Raw genomic sequence first — 17,662 nt, forward strand, 5'->3', positions numbered from 1 at the left:
TCTCGCGTCCGCGTCCGCTGAAGGCAGAAACCACGTGCAGTGGAAATACTTTTAAATTGGCCGCCGAGAAAACCAGCAAGTCCGCGGGCGATCCTCCTTTCTAAGACGTCTCTCCACCACCCTAAAAAGTGCCCCGAGCAGTTCTGTAGCTCCGAGCAGGTCCCGCTGCGTCCTCCGCTGCCTCGAAACTCTGTGCACCTGAGATTTCAGCATCACTGATGCGTGCGCAGGGCAGGTAGCCGATCACCTCAAGGTCCGGTCGCTGGCATGGCGGCCGCGAGCACGGGCTCTCACTGACTCCATCTTGCTCACAGCCAATGGTTTCCGATTAGCGTATTGGGCCCACTCCTGTTCATAGCACATTGACACAGGAGGAGGAAGACATAGGGAACAATAGCATGAACAACAGTGGAAACTTGCCAGCATAAAGTCATCGGCAAAGCATCTGGGTTTAACTTGCTTGTTTGCTATTGAGAGGTTTTAATGAGCAATGTTTATGTTTCATTATCTATTTTCTGATTGAGCGCTGTAAGATACTTGTAAAGAGACAGTGGCATTGTTCGTCCTCCTACTTATACACACTGTCTCTTCCAGGTATTCCTGTTGCTGTGAAAAGGGCCCTGCACTTGAGGGTGGGATTTACTCGCATATTGACTGCAAATGGCTCGGTACCAAAGAAACTTGAATCCAGTGGTAAATGGCTTGTGTGCAATTCAAGCCATGTAATCTATAAGAACAAGAACATGGACACTTATCTGTGAAACAGCACTTGTAATATAGCATAAATGCTTCTGGACACAGAGATTCAAAGCTGTAGTTATAATGATGTACCCTGCCCCTTCACTGCTGAAATCAAAGACAGTACTCAAGCTCCCCCCGTAAAACCTTCTGGGAATGGCAGGGACGACAGCGGAAGCTGCACAACATTCCTAGTCGATTACTGGCCTCTTCTATGATTCCAAGCCAACATGGGGTGGAAGGTCCTCTCAGGGGACGAAGGTGGCCTTGCTTCAGAGCGTCCAAACATAACAGTCGAGGTACAAATGCAGGCGCCAAGGATTGGCTTTGTGTATAAGTTCAGTGCACCAACAATGCAATGATTTGCTATGATTAATACTCACATGTGCTGTGGACTCCAGGAAGGTTATTGTTGACTGGCTCACTCTCTTCCTCAGTTTGGATTCGGACTGGAGATTTTACAACCTGATAACCTAGGAAAGACATACAAACATTGCAAAACGCTGTATCCAAAAATCCTTCTACGCTCAGAGTTTTCAATGTAATAAATAATGTCCATCTGTTAAAAACAGAAAAGAAGGCAAATGTTTTACAATAATGAGGAAGGTTATGTTCTCTAGCGCCGACTCACACTCCAATGGTCAAAGCATAAAAAAATATTTCTCTTCTCATTGACTGCTAGGGCCCAAGTATGTCATTACACCCCCCCTCCACCCCCCACTATACACGGCCTGTAAATTCAACCAGCAGCAGTTGGTAAGTTTAAGGAAGGTCTTGGCTAGAGAAAGAAAAGAACCTTACTCCAAACCTCCTGGCACATAACTCAAGGAACAGCCTCAACAGTTAGGGATCTAGATGCAGAAATGTGAATGAGTACACAATCCCTGTCTCCTCAGGTCACCAGACCTGGTCGGATGTAGGAGGCAGGCTTAGTATATGCTGCACACTTATTCAAGTGGTGCACCTTGCACTAATCCAGGCAACCCTTATGGTGATTTTAGTGGTCTTTGATGATCATAGAAAGCTCTCAAAGTAGTAGCTGTGGATAGCAGCCTTCATGCTTATCTTGAAGGAGTGTAAAGCAGCTTGTTTCACAAGTTTAATCTGTAGTGTTAGTTAGACATAAAGAAACCACAGTGTTTATATGAAAATACTTCTATTTATTTCAGAGCACTCACTAACACATTGGTATATCTCCTACCCGGAGATATCAACACAATGCACAGGAATACTTTAAAACCAATCAAGTGTCTGGCGCAAAATACAGTGGTCTCCAGGGGGAGACCAACCCAGATACTAAAAAAATTGAATGCGAACTGTAAAGGAGAATTGGACTTGGACCAGAAGACACAGAGGAGTCGGGGACACAAGGAACCACCCAAGGTAAGTACCCAGGAACCCCACGGAGGCTGTATGCAGAGTAGAAACACCTGTGTGCCGAATGGAAGTCAATGGAGAAGTCTCAGTTTTAGAGAAGAAGAAGAACCCTTCCCGGAAGGCCCTGAAGAAACCCTTTGGAAGACGGAAGGTTGGAGAGCCACCCATGGATGCCCCAGGAACCAGGATACCTGCATCAGGGAAGCCGGGTGCATGGGATTGAAGTGATGCCGGAACCGGCCATAGACAACAAAGAAAGACTTCTAAGAAGATGCCTCTGGAGAAGAGTGTGAAAGAGTCTGGTGAAATACAATGGTGGATTGTGGAAGTGAAGAACATGCAAGCAGAGGGGACAAAGTCTATGCCACTAGGAGGTACGGAAACACAAAGCCTAGCTGTGTCGGGAGGTTGTAAAGAGATGCCAGAGACCTTGTCGCTGCAGCTGTGAGAACCAGGAGAGGGTGAAAAAGACCAGGAGCCGCTCACAAACTGTCACATGTCAGCATCTAGGTAGTCAGTGTCCAGTGGGAGCACCAACAAGCCTTGGTAGCCGCAACGTGCGTGGAAGATAAGATGCAAACCTTGGGGCCAGCAAGGTCCAAGGGACTCACAAACAGAAGGAGAGTCAGAGAAGGCCCTGAGCAAGCAAGAGAGCCCACTGAAGCAAAGGAAGAAAGTTGAGTTGGCCCATAGGTCGAAGGCACAGGAGTCGCAAGAATACCTCAGGCACTCCTACGATGCAAGGACCGCAGGAAGGACGATGATCTCCAGGAAGCAGGGTGCTGGAGCTTCTCGTAGCTGAAAGCTCTCAGGTGTGCAGAGACAAGTCTTGGCAACACCAATTCGACAGGGTGCACTGGGTTTGGTCCCAGCTGTTCCAACGAGGGAAACTGGCCTCAAAATTGCAGAGAGGACAGAACAGGCCTCAAGGGAGTTGCAGAACCACCACCTGTGTTACTGAACCTCGGGAAGTCCGTAGGACGAGAGGAGCAGCAGACCGCTAGCTTCGTTGTGGTGCCTGCAGATGCAAAGGTGTCCTTGATGCCCACTGGTCAGTTGAAGAACCTGGACGAAGCACAGACACAGACGATGAAGAAGACTTGCAGAGAGTAAGGCCAGGAGCAGCAGGAGGCTTCCTTGGTGCAGTCTCTGTTACAATCGAAGTCCAACGAAGTCCAAGTGACCAGACGATTGAGGAGCGATGTAGTTTCAGGGTTGAGTCTTGTCCCATGACTAATCTAAGGACCCTCCCACAGGGGAGGCATTAAGTACCCTAGGGAAAGGGTTGGAACAAGTCTGGGTCCCTGGACAAAGGGGAGGGTAATCCCTGTCCTTTGCCCAGTTACGCGCCAGAGCGGGATCCAAGGGTCCTTGTCCTGGCTCAAACTGGAGTATGCAAGGAGGGCACCATCAGTGCACCTCGAAGCAGTCTGGTGGGGCTGGCAAGCTCCCCAGCCCAATACAATAAGTCCTGTCTGGGAGGTGGTCAGATCTCCTTGTGACAGGAAACCTATTTTTCTACCTTCTCCTGCTCGAGCTTGGCTCAGCAGCAGGAGGGCAGAATCGTGTCTGTGGTCGGCAGCAGCACTAGCTTGCTTGCATACCCTGAAAGGCTGTTACCGGGAGTACGGTGGGAGTTCCCTAAGGGGCACCCCAATAGAAGGTATCATATGTCTAACACTAGAATAGGTGCTGGGGTATGATTCCAACATGTTTGACACCAAACATTACCGGGTTTGGAGCAGCCAATATATATTTAGACATCTCGTAAAGACTAATGTCCACTATATGTCTTAAAATGGCTGATCGCACTTACAAAGCCTGGAGAATCGACTCCGGGGTTTGTAGGGGTGTTCTGCTCATGTAGGGACACCTTCAAACTTTTAACCAAGCACCCTCCTCTCAGGACTGAAGAGCCTGCCATAGAGGTGAATTATAGGTCTTAAGTGCAGTGACCTTACATATAAGGAAACTTCTACCTGTTGTGAGAGGTGCAAGCACCCACACTCACAGGCTGCAATAGCCGGCCTGTAGTCACAATTTAAGTGGTCTCCCATGGGTGGCACATTACATGCTGCAGCCAATGGTAGGCCCCTGGGGTACCTATAACATGAGTATCATAGTACCACATACTAGGAACTTACAAGGGTACACCAGTAGCCAATTGTGGAGGTACCAAAGTACTTACAATGTCAATTTAGGGGAGAAAGCACAGCTGCTGGAGTCCTTATTAGTAGGATCCCAGCAGATTAGGCCAAAGCACACTGACAAGCAAAATATGAGGGCAACCATGAAAGCAGATCCTACTTCCCTACACCCCCAACCCCTGAAAACCTAGGATGAGACTAAACTTGCCCAGTTGAGTTTTCATTTTCTAAGTGGAAATATCTGGAAAGGTCATCTGCGTTGGCATGGTCTTCTGCGTTGGCATGGTTATGTTCCATTCATAAACCCGTCCCATGTAGGGAAATAAACACCCTCAAAAGTTTGGGATTTTCACCCTTCATTTGTTTAAACCATAAGAAGAGTGGCGTATGGTCTGTCTGAACAATGAAGTGACTGCCAAACAGGGACGGCCTCAACTTCTTCAAGGCCCAGACCACATCAAAGGCCTTCCTCTCAATAGCTTGCCAACGCTTCTCCCTGGTGGTCAACCTCCTGCTTATAAAAGCTACTGGTTGATCCTGGCCCTCTAAATTAAGTTGTGATAATACTGCACCTACCCTCTCTCAGAAGCATCTGTCTGGACAATAAAGGTTTTGGAGTAATCAGGACTTTGCAGAATTGGAGCGTAGCACATAACTTGCTTTAGGTCATAAAATGCCTTCTGACAGCTAACTGTCCACTGAACTTTCTTAGGCAAATATGTTGGAAGGGAGATCTTTAAGGGGTGTCATTATGGATCCATAGCCATTAACAGCCCTCTTCTAGCACCCAGTCAGGCCCAAGAAAGCTCTGACCTGATTCTGGGTAGTGGGAGCAATCCAGTCCATAATGGCCTGAATTTTGCTCTCCAATGGTTGATCGTGGCCCCCACCTACAAGGTGGTCCAAGTACAGAACCTTGCTCTGCCCTATCTGGCACTTGGTGGCCTTGATAGTTAGGCCTGCCTTTTGCAGGGCCTCAAGTACATTTCTGAGGTGGACCAGATGATGTTCCCAGGTGGAGCTAAAGACCACAATATCATCTAGATATTCTGCACTATAGGCTTCCAGACCTGTTAAGACGTTGTAGACCATCCTCTGAAATGTGGCAGGTGCATTCTTCAAACTAAAAAGCTTCACAATAAATTGATAATGCCCCCTGGGGGTTGAAAATGCTCTTTTTTGGTTTGGCATCCTCTTATTTCCCAATAACCAGTAGTCAGGCTAAATGTACTGAGATACTTGGCAGAGGGCAAGGTATCAATAAGCTCATCTGCCCTACGGACTGGATGGGCATCAGTCCTAGTGACTGCATTGAATCCCCTGTAATTCACACAGAACCTCATCTCTTACCATCCTGGGTGTGAGGATTAGGGACAAGGACTGCAGTACTAGCCCAAGGGCTTTCTTAAGGCTCAACGACCCCCAAATCCAGCACCTTTTAGACAACAGCCACAATACAGTCTCTGACATCGTCAGGCTGTCTGTAAATTTTACTATTCACAGGCAAGCGGTCACCAGTGTCCACATCATAGGTACACTAGGTGGTCTGACTGTGTGTCAGAGAAAAGAGACTAGAAAACTGACTAAGAATCTGTCTAAGATCAGCTTGCTGTTGACCAGTGAGGCTGTCTGCCAAGACTACTCCTTCCACTGATCCATCAACAGGGTCCTGAGAGAGAGAAGATAAGGGCGGGGCATTCTCTTCCTCCTGTCCATCATTGGCCAAAAGCAAGCTCATGCCTGCCCTGTCAATAAAGGTTTCAGGTGATTCACATAAAGTACCCTATGGTGATTTCATGGAGAGGCTAGGTCAACGAAGTAGGCAACCTCACCTTTTGTCTCAAATATGGTGTGTGGGCCACTCCATTTGGGCTGGACAGCTGCTAGGGCCACAGACTCAAACGCCCAAACTTTCTGTCCTGGCTGGTAAACAGTCAGTACATCCTTTTGGTCATACCTAGCTTTCTGAAGCTCCTGGCCGGCCTCAAGGTTTCTGCTGACCTTCTTCATGTACTCAGCCATATGTGAATGTGAATGTGAATGGGCTTTTGTAGAGCGCGCTTACACTCCAAGGAGCATCTTGGCGCTAGACATCACTGTCTCGACAGAGAAAGAATAGGGCAGCTGCTAAGGTAGATCCTACTCACAGATCCTAGTCTGTGAGTAGAAGAGTGGATTTATACTAGCGCTAAGCAGAATGAGTCTTCGGTGTTGAAAATCCAGGTTTTGAGCATTTTACGAAACAGTTTTTCGGACTGAATCAGGTGCATTTGTGATGGGAGCTTGTTCCAAGCCTTAGCTCCCAGTACTCCGATGGATTTTCCACCTTTTGTGGTTAGTCTGAATTTGGGGACTGCAAGTAGGTTGAGGTTGGATGATCTGAGTGATCGTGGGGGAGTGTATCTTCCAAACCTTTGGGACAGGTATGTCGGTCCTGATTGGTGGTAGGCTCTGAACGTAATGAGCAGGATTTTAAATAGCACTCTTTTGTGGATGGGCAACCAGTGCAGGGTTTTGAGTGCTTTTGAAGCAGATGATTTCCTGGGTAGTCGTAGCACCAGGCGAGCAGCGGCGTTTTGAACTATCTGTAATTTGTGCAGAACAGCTCTGTTTGCGCCTGCATAGATGCTGTTGCAGTAGTCTAAGCGGGATGTGATAAGGGCTACTGCCACAGTCTTTCTAGCTGTTAGGGGAAGGAAATCAAAGAATCTTCTAAGACTTTTAATGATATTAAAACAGGACCCTGCCACAGTACCTGCTTGTTGCTTAAAAGATAGTGCTTCATCGAACCTTATGCCTAGATTACGCGCCGACGTGATGGTGTTGGGGGGAACTTCGGCGTCTTGAGGCCACCAGTTTGAGGGGGAAAAAAAGTTGTTTTGGCCAAACGGGAGGATTTCAGTTTTACCTGAGTTACATTTGAGGTGGTTTGTTCGCATCCAGTCAAAGGTTGCCGTCAGGCAGTTTCGTAAGTTTTCCTCTGCTATAGAGGAGTTGTTGTCCAGTACTAGGATAAGCTGGGTGTCGTCAGCGTAAGATATCGTGCTGATGTTAAAGGATGTGATGAGTTCTATCAGGGGGGTCATATAGAGGTTGAACAACACCGGGCTCAAGCTTGAGCCTTGCGGTACCCCTGTTTTTATCGTTTTTTCATCCGAGCAGAAGTTTCCTAGCACGGTTACTTGTCTCCTATGGCTTAAAAAGTTTTTCAGCCATTCGAGGGTGGTTCCTGCTAATCCTGACTCTGTCAGGCGGCCTATCAACACGGCGTGTGAGAACAGAGGATTAGTAAATAGTCAACTTTGTCCTGTTTAAGGGGTTTGAGAGGCTGCTCCCATCCCTCATTAACCAGACACAATGGACTCCTAACTGAATGTCCAAACAGAAGTTCAAATGGGCTGTTGCCCACTGCCTTCTGAGGAATCTCTCTGCAGACAAAGAGAAGGCAAGGTAGTAAGACATCCCATTTTAGCGTCAGCTTTTCTGTGAGTCCCACGATCATAAATCTTAGGGTCTTGTTGAACCTTTCAACAACCCCATTGCCCTGTGGATGATAGGGTGTGGTAAACTTGTAGTTTACATCCCATTCCTTCCTCATAGCAGTGATGTAGCTAGACATGAAATGAGTACCTCTGTCTGACAAGACCTCCTTAGGAAACCCAAATCTGGAAAAGATTTTCAGGAGGGCCCTAGGTACAACAGGAACTGCATTGGTCCTAAGGAGACTAGCCTATGAATACCTAGTGGCATTGTCTACCACCACTAAGCTGAAGCTGTTTCCCTATGTGGTTGGAGGGTTTAAGGGACCTACAATGTCTATCTCTACCCTCTCAGAGGGACCCCAACCACTGGTAGTAGGATTAAGGGGGCCTTTGTAGTGCCACTTGACTTACCACTTGCTTGGTAGGTGACAGGAGCGACAAAACTCCTTGGTGTCTTCAGACATGTGGATCCAGTGAAAGTGAGGGACAACCCTGACCCAAGTCTTGTTTTGCCCAAAATGTCCTGCAAGGGGAATGTTGTGTTCCAGGGTTAATAGAAAATGCCTTAATTTCTGATGTATGACCAACCTCCTGGTGGCACATCCTCCTGAAGCAGAATTCAGCGCTCTGCATCTGAGTCCAGTCCGTGTTTTCCAGGTTGCGCCGGTCAGCCAACCATTCTGTGCAAGGAGCAGGAACGAGCGAGGAGGACGCTGCTCCTCTACCTCAAGCCCACGTAGCAGCTGACAGCCAGCAGCCGGGCGAGCATGGGAGAGGTGGCCGCGGTCGCGCTGCGGCTGGAAAAAAGCCGGGAGTGAGCAGCTGCGGTGCCGCGATCAGCGGGCGGTCCCGCAGGCATTTTTCTCCTTCCTTGGTGCACGGTTGGGAGAGAGTCAGGGAGCGGGTGCCGCGAGTTGTCCCGCAGGCATTCTCCCCATTTTGGTGCACAGCAGGAGCCGCGAGGAGCACTCAACACTGAACGCAGTGAACGCAGCAGTAACCACAGAGAAAACCGCCGAGAAAAACGCCGAGAACAAGAGCGCAGAGAAAAGCTCGGAGCTCGAAGTGTGGCGAGGACCTGGCTCGGGCCCACCCACGGTCGAGCCACCGACGCGGTGTGGCAGTTGAGCGGCAGTTAAGCGGCCCAGTGGCGGTCTGGTGGCCGAGCCGAGGTGAAGGTGGAGCCACTCAGGACGGGGGGGTTGAGCAGCAGAGAAGGTTGGTGCAGCTTCCCTGCTTCCCCATTTTCTTCGTTTCACCCCCTGTACCTGCATCGTTAAAGCTATTTCCCCCACCTGTGGCCTCTCCGCCTCTCTGCAGCCTGCAATCTTTACTGCTGCGGGGTTCCTGGACGGGGTTCCTCAGAATAGTATCGGGAGGCCCGCACCCCAGCCACACCCCAGCCACAATTAAGGCAAGATTCTCCAGAACTGTATAAGACTGACTCTGGAACGTTCAGTTAACCAGACAGCCAGAGAGACTGCGAGCGCGGCTGCCGTTAGAGGCAGCTGCGAAGTAAGAGCCCGGGGGTGGTGGTCTAGGCCGGTCTGACTAGGTCCGACTTTGCCAGTGGCCCCCCCCTGCGTGCCCCGCTCGCTTCAGCTACACCTCCAGTGTCTCTCCAACAGAAGGGTGCAGACGCCGGGGGAAAACGCCTGACTGATTGTCATTGAAAGGAAAGTGACCGGGCAGAGGATCTGGACGGGAAATGCAGGGGTACTTCGCTTGCCACCTCCGTTATTTGGAAATTCGGCCGACTACCCCCCCCCCCCCCCAACTCTACACCATCGCAGTGATCCTAGTGAAACTTTGCAGCGGCCATTTTGCAATAGGAAAAAGTAACAGCGAAAACGGAAAAATAATGAGGACCAGAAATTGGTCCCTACTGCAGGAACTGGAAAAACCTCATCCCCACAGAACAGCCAGGAGGCGGAAGGCAAAACTTTTCTACCCCCCAGGCGCGGGTAGCCTCTACCCCGGGCTTGGGCTATCGGAGGGGGGAGCTCCGGGATCACCTGGTGCCACCGGTGCAACGCCAACGCCCCCAGGATTACCAACTGCGTTCCCAGCACTGACATCGTCGCAAGCAGGGCAAGACGGGAGGTGTTATAATCCAGTTCACTCAATTCCCAGTCCCGGGGCAAACATCTACCTAGGAAACAGAGACATAAGATGCTTCATAGAGGACGGCCTATCCCCCAGCCCCACTGCCATACAGGCTCAAGGAATACCCCTATCATCAATAATAACCACGCTACAGGGCGGAATATCCCTCAAGCCAGTGGTTCTGGACAGGGTCGCATCCAGACCCGACTTCACCAGATCAACAACTCCTATTCACCACTCACCGGAAGATCCTCATTCGAACTCGATCCTAAATGGGGCCCTTACGGCTGATATATTGATCAGCACATGCAGCGCAACCCCGGAAACAGGGGAGCACAAGCTTGACGCATCTAGTCACACTCATGAAATCTATGAAGGAGGAGGTACCACAGAAATATCGGCCCGGCACCCCCCACCTTCGAATCTGATGCACCAGAGCCCCCGGGAACAAGATAAAATGGCCCTGCTACCATCGTCAATGAGTAGAAGCTCGGACAGGGGGGAGAGTACCCCAGTGATGACAGATCATTTAACTCTGATCAACGAGACACTCATTTCTATGACAGGTGCAGCAATAATGCACGCCGACAAGCTCGATGCCCAGATAAATATACTACAAACAGTTGCAAACTTAATTTCTGGAATCCACTGTAAACTGGACCATCTGAATTCCCTGATTCGCAGAGCACAGGACAGCACACACCTCAAGTCTGAGTCATGTAGCTGCAGTCCAATCTTGAACAATTTAGGAAAACTTCCAGACATCATGACCACACTAATTGAGGACCTTAAGAAGGAAGTCGGCAAGACCAAGGATCCGATTTCACAGGCCCCAGCCCCCCACCTTCCAAAAATAGAAGGTTTAAGAAACTCAACCAACCTTCCTACACAAACTAATAAAGAAGACAAAACCGCCTGGGAGGCTCCACCATCCATGCTCAGCACGAGCAGGCCGGACGCCATTACGACCAAAACAAAAAACCACGAGCCCCAGCATATTATCACACCAACCAGCCCAGACTTCCATACCCTATCCAGGAAAAACAAGAAAAAATTTAAAAAACTCAACAAGGCAAATAAAAACAAATCTCTCGCCCCCAGAACCATCCGGGAATGGCTACGGCCTGAGAATGAGATGCCCGCCCACATTGTGAATCAGGAAACAACCAAATTGGGAGCAACCGTCAAAATACCAGAAATAATCAAGCCAAACGTCGAAGTCACTCATCCTACTAACACAGCAATAACCTCACTTGCTACCCCCCAGCCAGCTTTAACAGTATCACACCCAAAACAAGCAATGGACCCACATGGACAAAGCTCCTCGGAAGCAACTCAAGCAAACTCAAACAGACACGACCCTCAGGTCGACGCTTTATCAATGTTCACGACGGGCCGCGCGCCTCAGGCGCCTTTGATTGCCACAGACCTCAGGGAAATTTATCTCCCGCCACTTACCATCAGCGCCCCCAGCTTGTCACAGATGGAGGTCCACCGGCGGTCATTGGGGTTAAACAGGCATGCAAATGACCGTCCACCAGACACCACAAACAGGCGGCCAGGCGGCGGACTCAGTCTGCCGAATAAACCACCTCAAGGATCGGAAAATAACGTTGTACCCCGACTATGTCTCCCAGGGGACGTGGGACATTCTCAACCGCAGTAATCTACTAACACTTTTTGCAAACATCCTAGGGTTGGAGGGAACGAAAACCATAGACATTGAAACCATTTCCTTCCTCCCGCCAGATGCGGAGGAGAAAAACAAACCCACGGAGTTAACCTTCGTGAGCCCGCACATGGCCGAGGCTCTGAAAAGCCAGTATAAGTTATTGGAAAGCTGGGGCATAAAAATAAAACCTATGCGCTCACAAAAATACCCCCTCATCTTAAAAACTCACACCTCGCACTTCCAGATGGGAAACATAGATCAGCAAATCGGAGGGAACTCACGCCTGCAAGCCCACACCACTGACGCGCCACACGTGGCGCCCATCCTCCAGGGGTCCAAAGGTGCCACAAACACTGGCCCAACCATCAGCACCCCAATTAAAATAACAACTAATCTGAATCAGGGCATACGCACATGCGCAACCCTGGGACGCGCGAATAAAGACTGGTCCTGGCTGCCGCTAGCACTAAACTCAAGATCCTAACACAGCCATGATGCCTCGGGCCAACCCCTCTGCAACACGACCATCACTCAACAAAAGCCTCCAGACAGGGACTGCCCCTGGATCGCCTGAAAATCATGACTTGGAATGTTGCAGGGCTCAGGAGGCTGCTTCCTAATAAAAACGCTGTGACATTCATGGAGGAGGCAGATATCATCTGCATACAAGAATCCTGGCAGCTCCACCAGCTCTCATTAAAAGGATATGCAGAATATGGAAAACCTGCAAAAAAGCCTAACATATTCGGAAGACCGTCAGAGGGGATATGTGTCTACATAAAGCATTCACTCAACCTGGAATTCGCGGTAATTCCCAATCTCCCGGACAACCTCCAGGCGGGCATCCTGAAAGGCTGCCGCCTGATACATGGAAACTTTCCGTTTTTATTTATTAACCTCTACCACAATCCACATGGGCCTATATCCAACTTGGCCACGCTGACAACACACCTTGAGTCCTTAATGCTCCAATACCCGGCTTTGGAATGTATCATTCTTGGCGACTTTAATATCCACAACATAGGGATATTAACCACACGACGACATCAGCCTAGGGCCACCATTACTCTGAATGATCTATTAAAAACTTACAAGCTGGCGCCAGCGCACTCGGTCCTCCTAAAGATCAGCCCAGGGTCCTTTGTCGGTCCTACATATAACAACCAAACAACGATCGACTACATCATGATAAAAGTGAAAAACTACAATCTCTTATGTCAAACTTTACAGTTCATCCGCGCAGCGATAGCGACCACTCTGCCTTAACCATCACATTGAATCTCATAGCGGACACTCGCCACAGACTCGAATACATTGGAGCATCTAACGGCGAAGAACTGATAAAGTTGCCTAGAAGAATCAAATGGGCACAGACCTCAATCACAACTTTTAACAATTGGGCAAACCAGTGGCCAGGCTGGCCACTGAATGAACAGAAAAAGGGCGCAATAGCCACCTGGAATGCCATCACAGGGACCCTGGCTGCGATCCTTCGCGGAACCTCAAACAGCACATTTAACAGGGACTCCCTACCTACATATGGACACAAGGCGGAAATCAAAATCAGCGCCAAACAACTGAGCAAGAAACGCAAACTTTTCCGCAAAAATGGCACAACCCCAATGAAGAAACAACTTCAAGAGGCCAGCAAAAGTCACTCCAAGAAGGTTTGGGAGGCAAAACGAGATCAATGCGAAGGACAATGGCTGAAAATCTTTGATTTGCTGAGCCCAGGAAAATCGCAGGAGTTTTGGCACTACGTAAGCACCCTGGGACGAGGCACACACCACAGAGAAAACTCCCTCGAGGCTCCCATCTGGACCGCCCACGTAAAAGCCCTTTACATCGAAAACGGCCCCGCCACCAAGCAAAATGAAACATCTCACGCTGGAGCTGACTTAGACCCAACCACCGAGATGATTGACCCGCCGGGAAAACTGTTGGTGTCCAAAACTTTAAAAAATATCAGACAAAATGGTGCCCCGGGCCCCAACGGCCTTCCTGGACACTTATTCAAGGCAAACATCGACTTCTGGTCCAAAACCCTGACCCACCTGTACACTGAATGCTGGCTCCTGGGGGATGTCCCAGATTCATGGAGAGGTTCGCTCCTACAACCAATCCACAAAAAGGGCCCTAAATCCGAACCATCAAACTATCGTCTGATCGCCCTTCTGGACATCGAGGGAAAAGCTTACGCCAGTGCCATCTTGCGGGAGCTTACAGACTGGACGAACGCTGAAGGTCTCCTCCCATTCTGCCAAGCCGGATTTAGACCAGGGTCTGCCACAGTCGATAACATCACTGCACTTTCTTATCTGGCCCACCACGAGCGAACACGCAAAAGCCCTCCCTTATTCGCATGCTTTATTGACTATTCGGCGGCGTTCTACGGGGTAGATCGTGCAATCCTGTGGAGAAAGCTGGCCCAATGGAACATTAATCCATCTTTGTTGAGGGCGATCCAATCCTTGTACCACAAAACGTGGGTAAGAATCAAACTCTCGAGGGACCATGCATCCGCAAAGATCAGTACGGACCGAGGTCTAAAACAAGGGTGCGTGCTAGCCCCACTGCTATTCAATTTGTATACAGCGGACATGGAGAGAGCCTTGACTGGGGCAGCATTGCTCATCCCTAAGATCGGAGGGACAAAAATTCACTTCATGCAATAAGCCGACGACCTGTTGCTCTTAGACCACACGAGAATTGGGCTACAAAAGGCGCTGACGGCACTTGCCGTATATAACGATAAAAATAAGCTCGTAGCAAATCCATCCAAGTCCAAAGTTATCATCTTTGGAAAGTACCCAAAGAAAAAATCATTAAAATGGAGGTTTGGCCACCTTTTGCTGGAAAGTACTCAGCGGTACACTTACTTGGGCATTTGCTTCCAGGAGTCGGGGCTCTCAAGCGCGCGCCAAAAGACCATCCAAGGCAAAGGCAAAACTATAACCTACGCTATTTGCAAGCTGCACGCCTCCTTATATAGCCCGTCTACAATGGCCATCCAACGAGTACTTAAAGCCAAATTAATGCCGGCCTTAAACTACGCTCTCCAGGCATTTCCGGGTAAACTGCATAAAGATCTAGAAAAAATTCACTGCAGAGCCTACAAGAGACTATTTTATCTTCCGAGGTGTACCAGAAACACTCTTGTCCGCCTGGAGTTCTCACTCAACCAGCAATATTTGGAAGAGATGGCCGCCCTAAGCAAATACTACTTTCTAACAACGACGGCTAAGGAGAACACACTTAAGGCAGCCCTGAATTGTATCTTCAGAGAACTAGGGAATCCCTGGTCGGCCACTCTCAAGGCAGCGAAGGACCATTTTAATCTCGCCATAGAGTCCTGGAATTCAGATTATGTCAGCTACTCCGCCATCAAACATTCCATAAAAAAACAAGCGCGCGCGCGGTCACGGGAACTGGACCTGGAGTCGTTGGCAAAAAAAGACCTCCATGAGTCCTTGTGCCTACCGCACATCCTGCACAATCCCAAACACCATCTTAAGCAGGCCGTGGGCCGCGCAGCCCTTCATAAGATCTTAGACTACAGACTACATCCGCTGCCTCTCAAAGAACTATACGCCTTCGGCACGGACGGCTCAGGAGTCCGGGAATGTAGGCTCTGCAGGTACAAACGTGAGTCACTGGCTCATCTACTATTCTGCTGCCCGGCCCTGCGCGTGGCCCGCAGTTTCTTTCTCAGGCCAATTCTAAGATAATCAGGAACCCGCACCGCAAAGGAGGCGACCATCCATCTTTACACTTTGACAATGGTAAAGCACATGGCCTCCTTCGGAAAGTTCATTCACCAGACACGATCCTTGCTGAAGGGTCCGGAGGGCCTCCCCCCATAGTGACTTTGTAGACCCATGCCTCAACACGAACCTTACTCATCGTAACCCCAGCCCCCAGGGCGGCACAAACTCCCTTGATTTTAATTTTTGTAATTTTGTAACCTTGTATTTTGTTTTTAATGTAATGGTTTTGAGTAACCAAACAATAAAAATAATTCATTCATTAAAGTCGTGGAGTCTCTACTTTCGGAAAACAGAAGCCCTTCTTCCCAAGAAGTCCTATGGGACCCACTGACATTCACTGCCTCCCCAGCAGCAGCTTGGTGTCTGAGGTGCTCAATAGAGGGGCAGGTTTTCTGCTCCAGACTCAAGTCTGCCCTGGAAGGTCCCCCTGCACCTAAAACTTCTGCTTTGTCAGGCCTGAGTTCCTCTGGGATAGTCCAGGTCCTTAACAGGGGCTGGGGACATCTTCCTCAGGAGACTGATCCTCAGTAGGAGTCTGGGAGGAGGATAAATCCTTACATTTCCAGTTTCTTTTCTTGAGAGCTGGCTGGTCTATTTTTTAAGGATTCAGGGCACCCTCTGTGCCTAATCTCTTGGCCTGAGCCCTAGTGACAAAGGCACAGGCTGAAATGGCCATCATTTCTGCATGTGTCCTGCACTCCACTTCAGATCAGGCTGAAGTTTCTAAAGCATTACTAATCAGCAGTCCACCGGAAGTCTGGGGAAACCACAGCTCTTTATGGGCCAGTAAGCCCTCCCCAGCTGAGATTAACAACGACCAAGGAATGATCTGTCCTGACATTGCTAGCACTGGCCACTTGATAAACCTGACCAAGTAGAATCTGTTGAGGAGACACAAGTTTCTCTGCCACCATAATGATACTGACCTGTGTCTCTATAAGCCACAGCTTCCTGACCACTGATGAGGCTGTTGTCTGTACTTGCCAAAGTTAGTTTGGCTTACAAGTAAAGTGGCAGATTCCATGCCACTATCACAAACTAAAACAGCCTGAGTGGGTGTCCTGACTAGGCCAGAACTAACATCAGTACCAAAGGTTAACCCTACTAAACCCTTGGGGGCACTAGTAATACTACCATCAGTGCAGGTGCTAGGAGCGCTAGGTACTTTTGGAGCAGTAGTAGTAGTAGTATCCTTTGTGCTAGACTTAGAGCAATTGGCATCTTTTGTCATATGGCCTTTTTCCTTACAGAGATAGCACCAAGGTTTCTTGTTGGAAGAGGAAGAGTTTTGGGACCCACTCCCCGAGTAAGGTTTTTGGGGACATGGTGGAGATTCTTTCTTACCTTTCTCTCCACCCTTCACTTGGGCCTTAGAAGAATCTTGCTTCTTCTGGTCACCACCACCATGAGATTTCTGCTTCACTCTGGTGCGGACCCACTTGTCTGCCTTCTTTGCCAATTCTTGGGGACGAGGTCATATCAGAGTCCACCACGTACTGATGCAGCTGTTGATTTTTCAGTTGATAAGGATGTGCTCCCTCATCAATAAACTGTACAGTCCCTCATAGTCATGCACATTACTGTGTGTCCCTAAACATAACCCTTTATTGTTCAGTGGTTAAACCGACCCCATCTATGAGGGCATTCTTCAAGACTGTGTAACTATCTGTATCTTCCTCCCTTACAGTGAGTAGTTTGTCTCTACCTTTGTTAGCAAATGAGAGCCACAGGATAGCTTCCAACTGCCCCTGATGGACCTTCTGCACCTTACAGGCCATCTGTAAAGCAGGGATCCATTTATGGATGTCACCCCCCTCCTGGTAAGGAGAGATAAGCCTGCCCATGTCCCTAGTGTCAAAGGAATGTTCCCTAATCCTAGGTTTACTAGTGCTGCCAACACAAGGAGATGATGGACGCAGTGCTGAAACTTTTTAGACACTCACCCCCAGTCACCGGGTTGAATCCATCCTCATTGGTTAGCTCACTTCGCCACCTCAGTTCGGACCCAGTTGTATGCAAATCAGTTTTGACCCTGTGCCACATGGGAACAGGCCAGCTCGAACTGCAAAACTAGGTCTACCCTGAACTGGAAACAAGCATCCTGGGACCATTTTAGAGGTAACACCCCTCATCAGCCAATCTAGCTTAAATCCAGTGGCAAAGTGAGTGAGAGACCCACGTCTGGGCATACAATGCCAACTTAGGTGCACAAAGCAAACACAATGAGTTGATGGAGGAAGCACTGAAACGTTTCAGACACTCACTCGAAGTCACTGATGAAGAGTGAATAAATGAAGAAGGGTTTTGTATAGCGCAACGTTCACTCCAAGGAGCATCTTGGAGCTTTGTGGACAGGAGGAAAACAGGCGTATG

At 49.1% G+C, this 17,662-nt stretch overlaps 1 protein-coding gene across 2 annotated transcripts in view; it reads right to left on the minus strand.

Moving 5' to 3' along the window:
* LOC147685081 (uncharacterized) overlaps window positions 1–17,662 on the minus strand; it is a 277,204-nt gene that overhangs the window by 148,652 nt on the left and 110,890 nt on the right. For both annotated transcript variants that reach the window (XM_086940956.1, XM_086940955.1), the window contains exon 5: window positions 1,122–1,211. In XM_086940956.1, the coding sequence (XP_086797082.1) occupies window positions 1,122–1,211 (90 nt within the window). The remainder of the gene's footprint in view (window positions 1–1,121; window positions 1,212–17,662) is intronic.

This window comes from Lissotriton vulgaris, chromosome 10 (genome assembly GCF_964263255.1).
Source record: "Lissotriton vulgaris chromosome 10, aLisVul1.2, whole genome shotgun sequence".
Taxonomy (NCBI): domain Eukaryota; kingdom Metazoa; phylum Chordata; class Amphibia; order Caudata; family Salamandridae; genus Lissotriton; species Lissotriton vulgaris.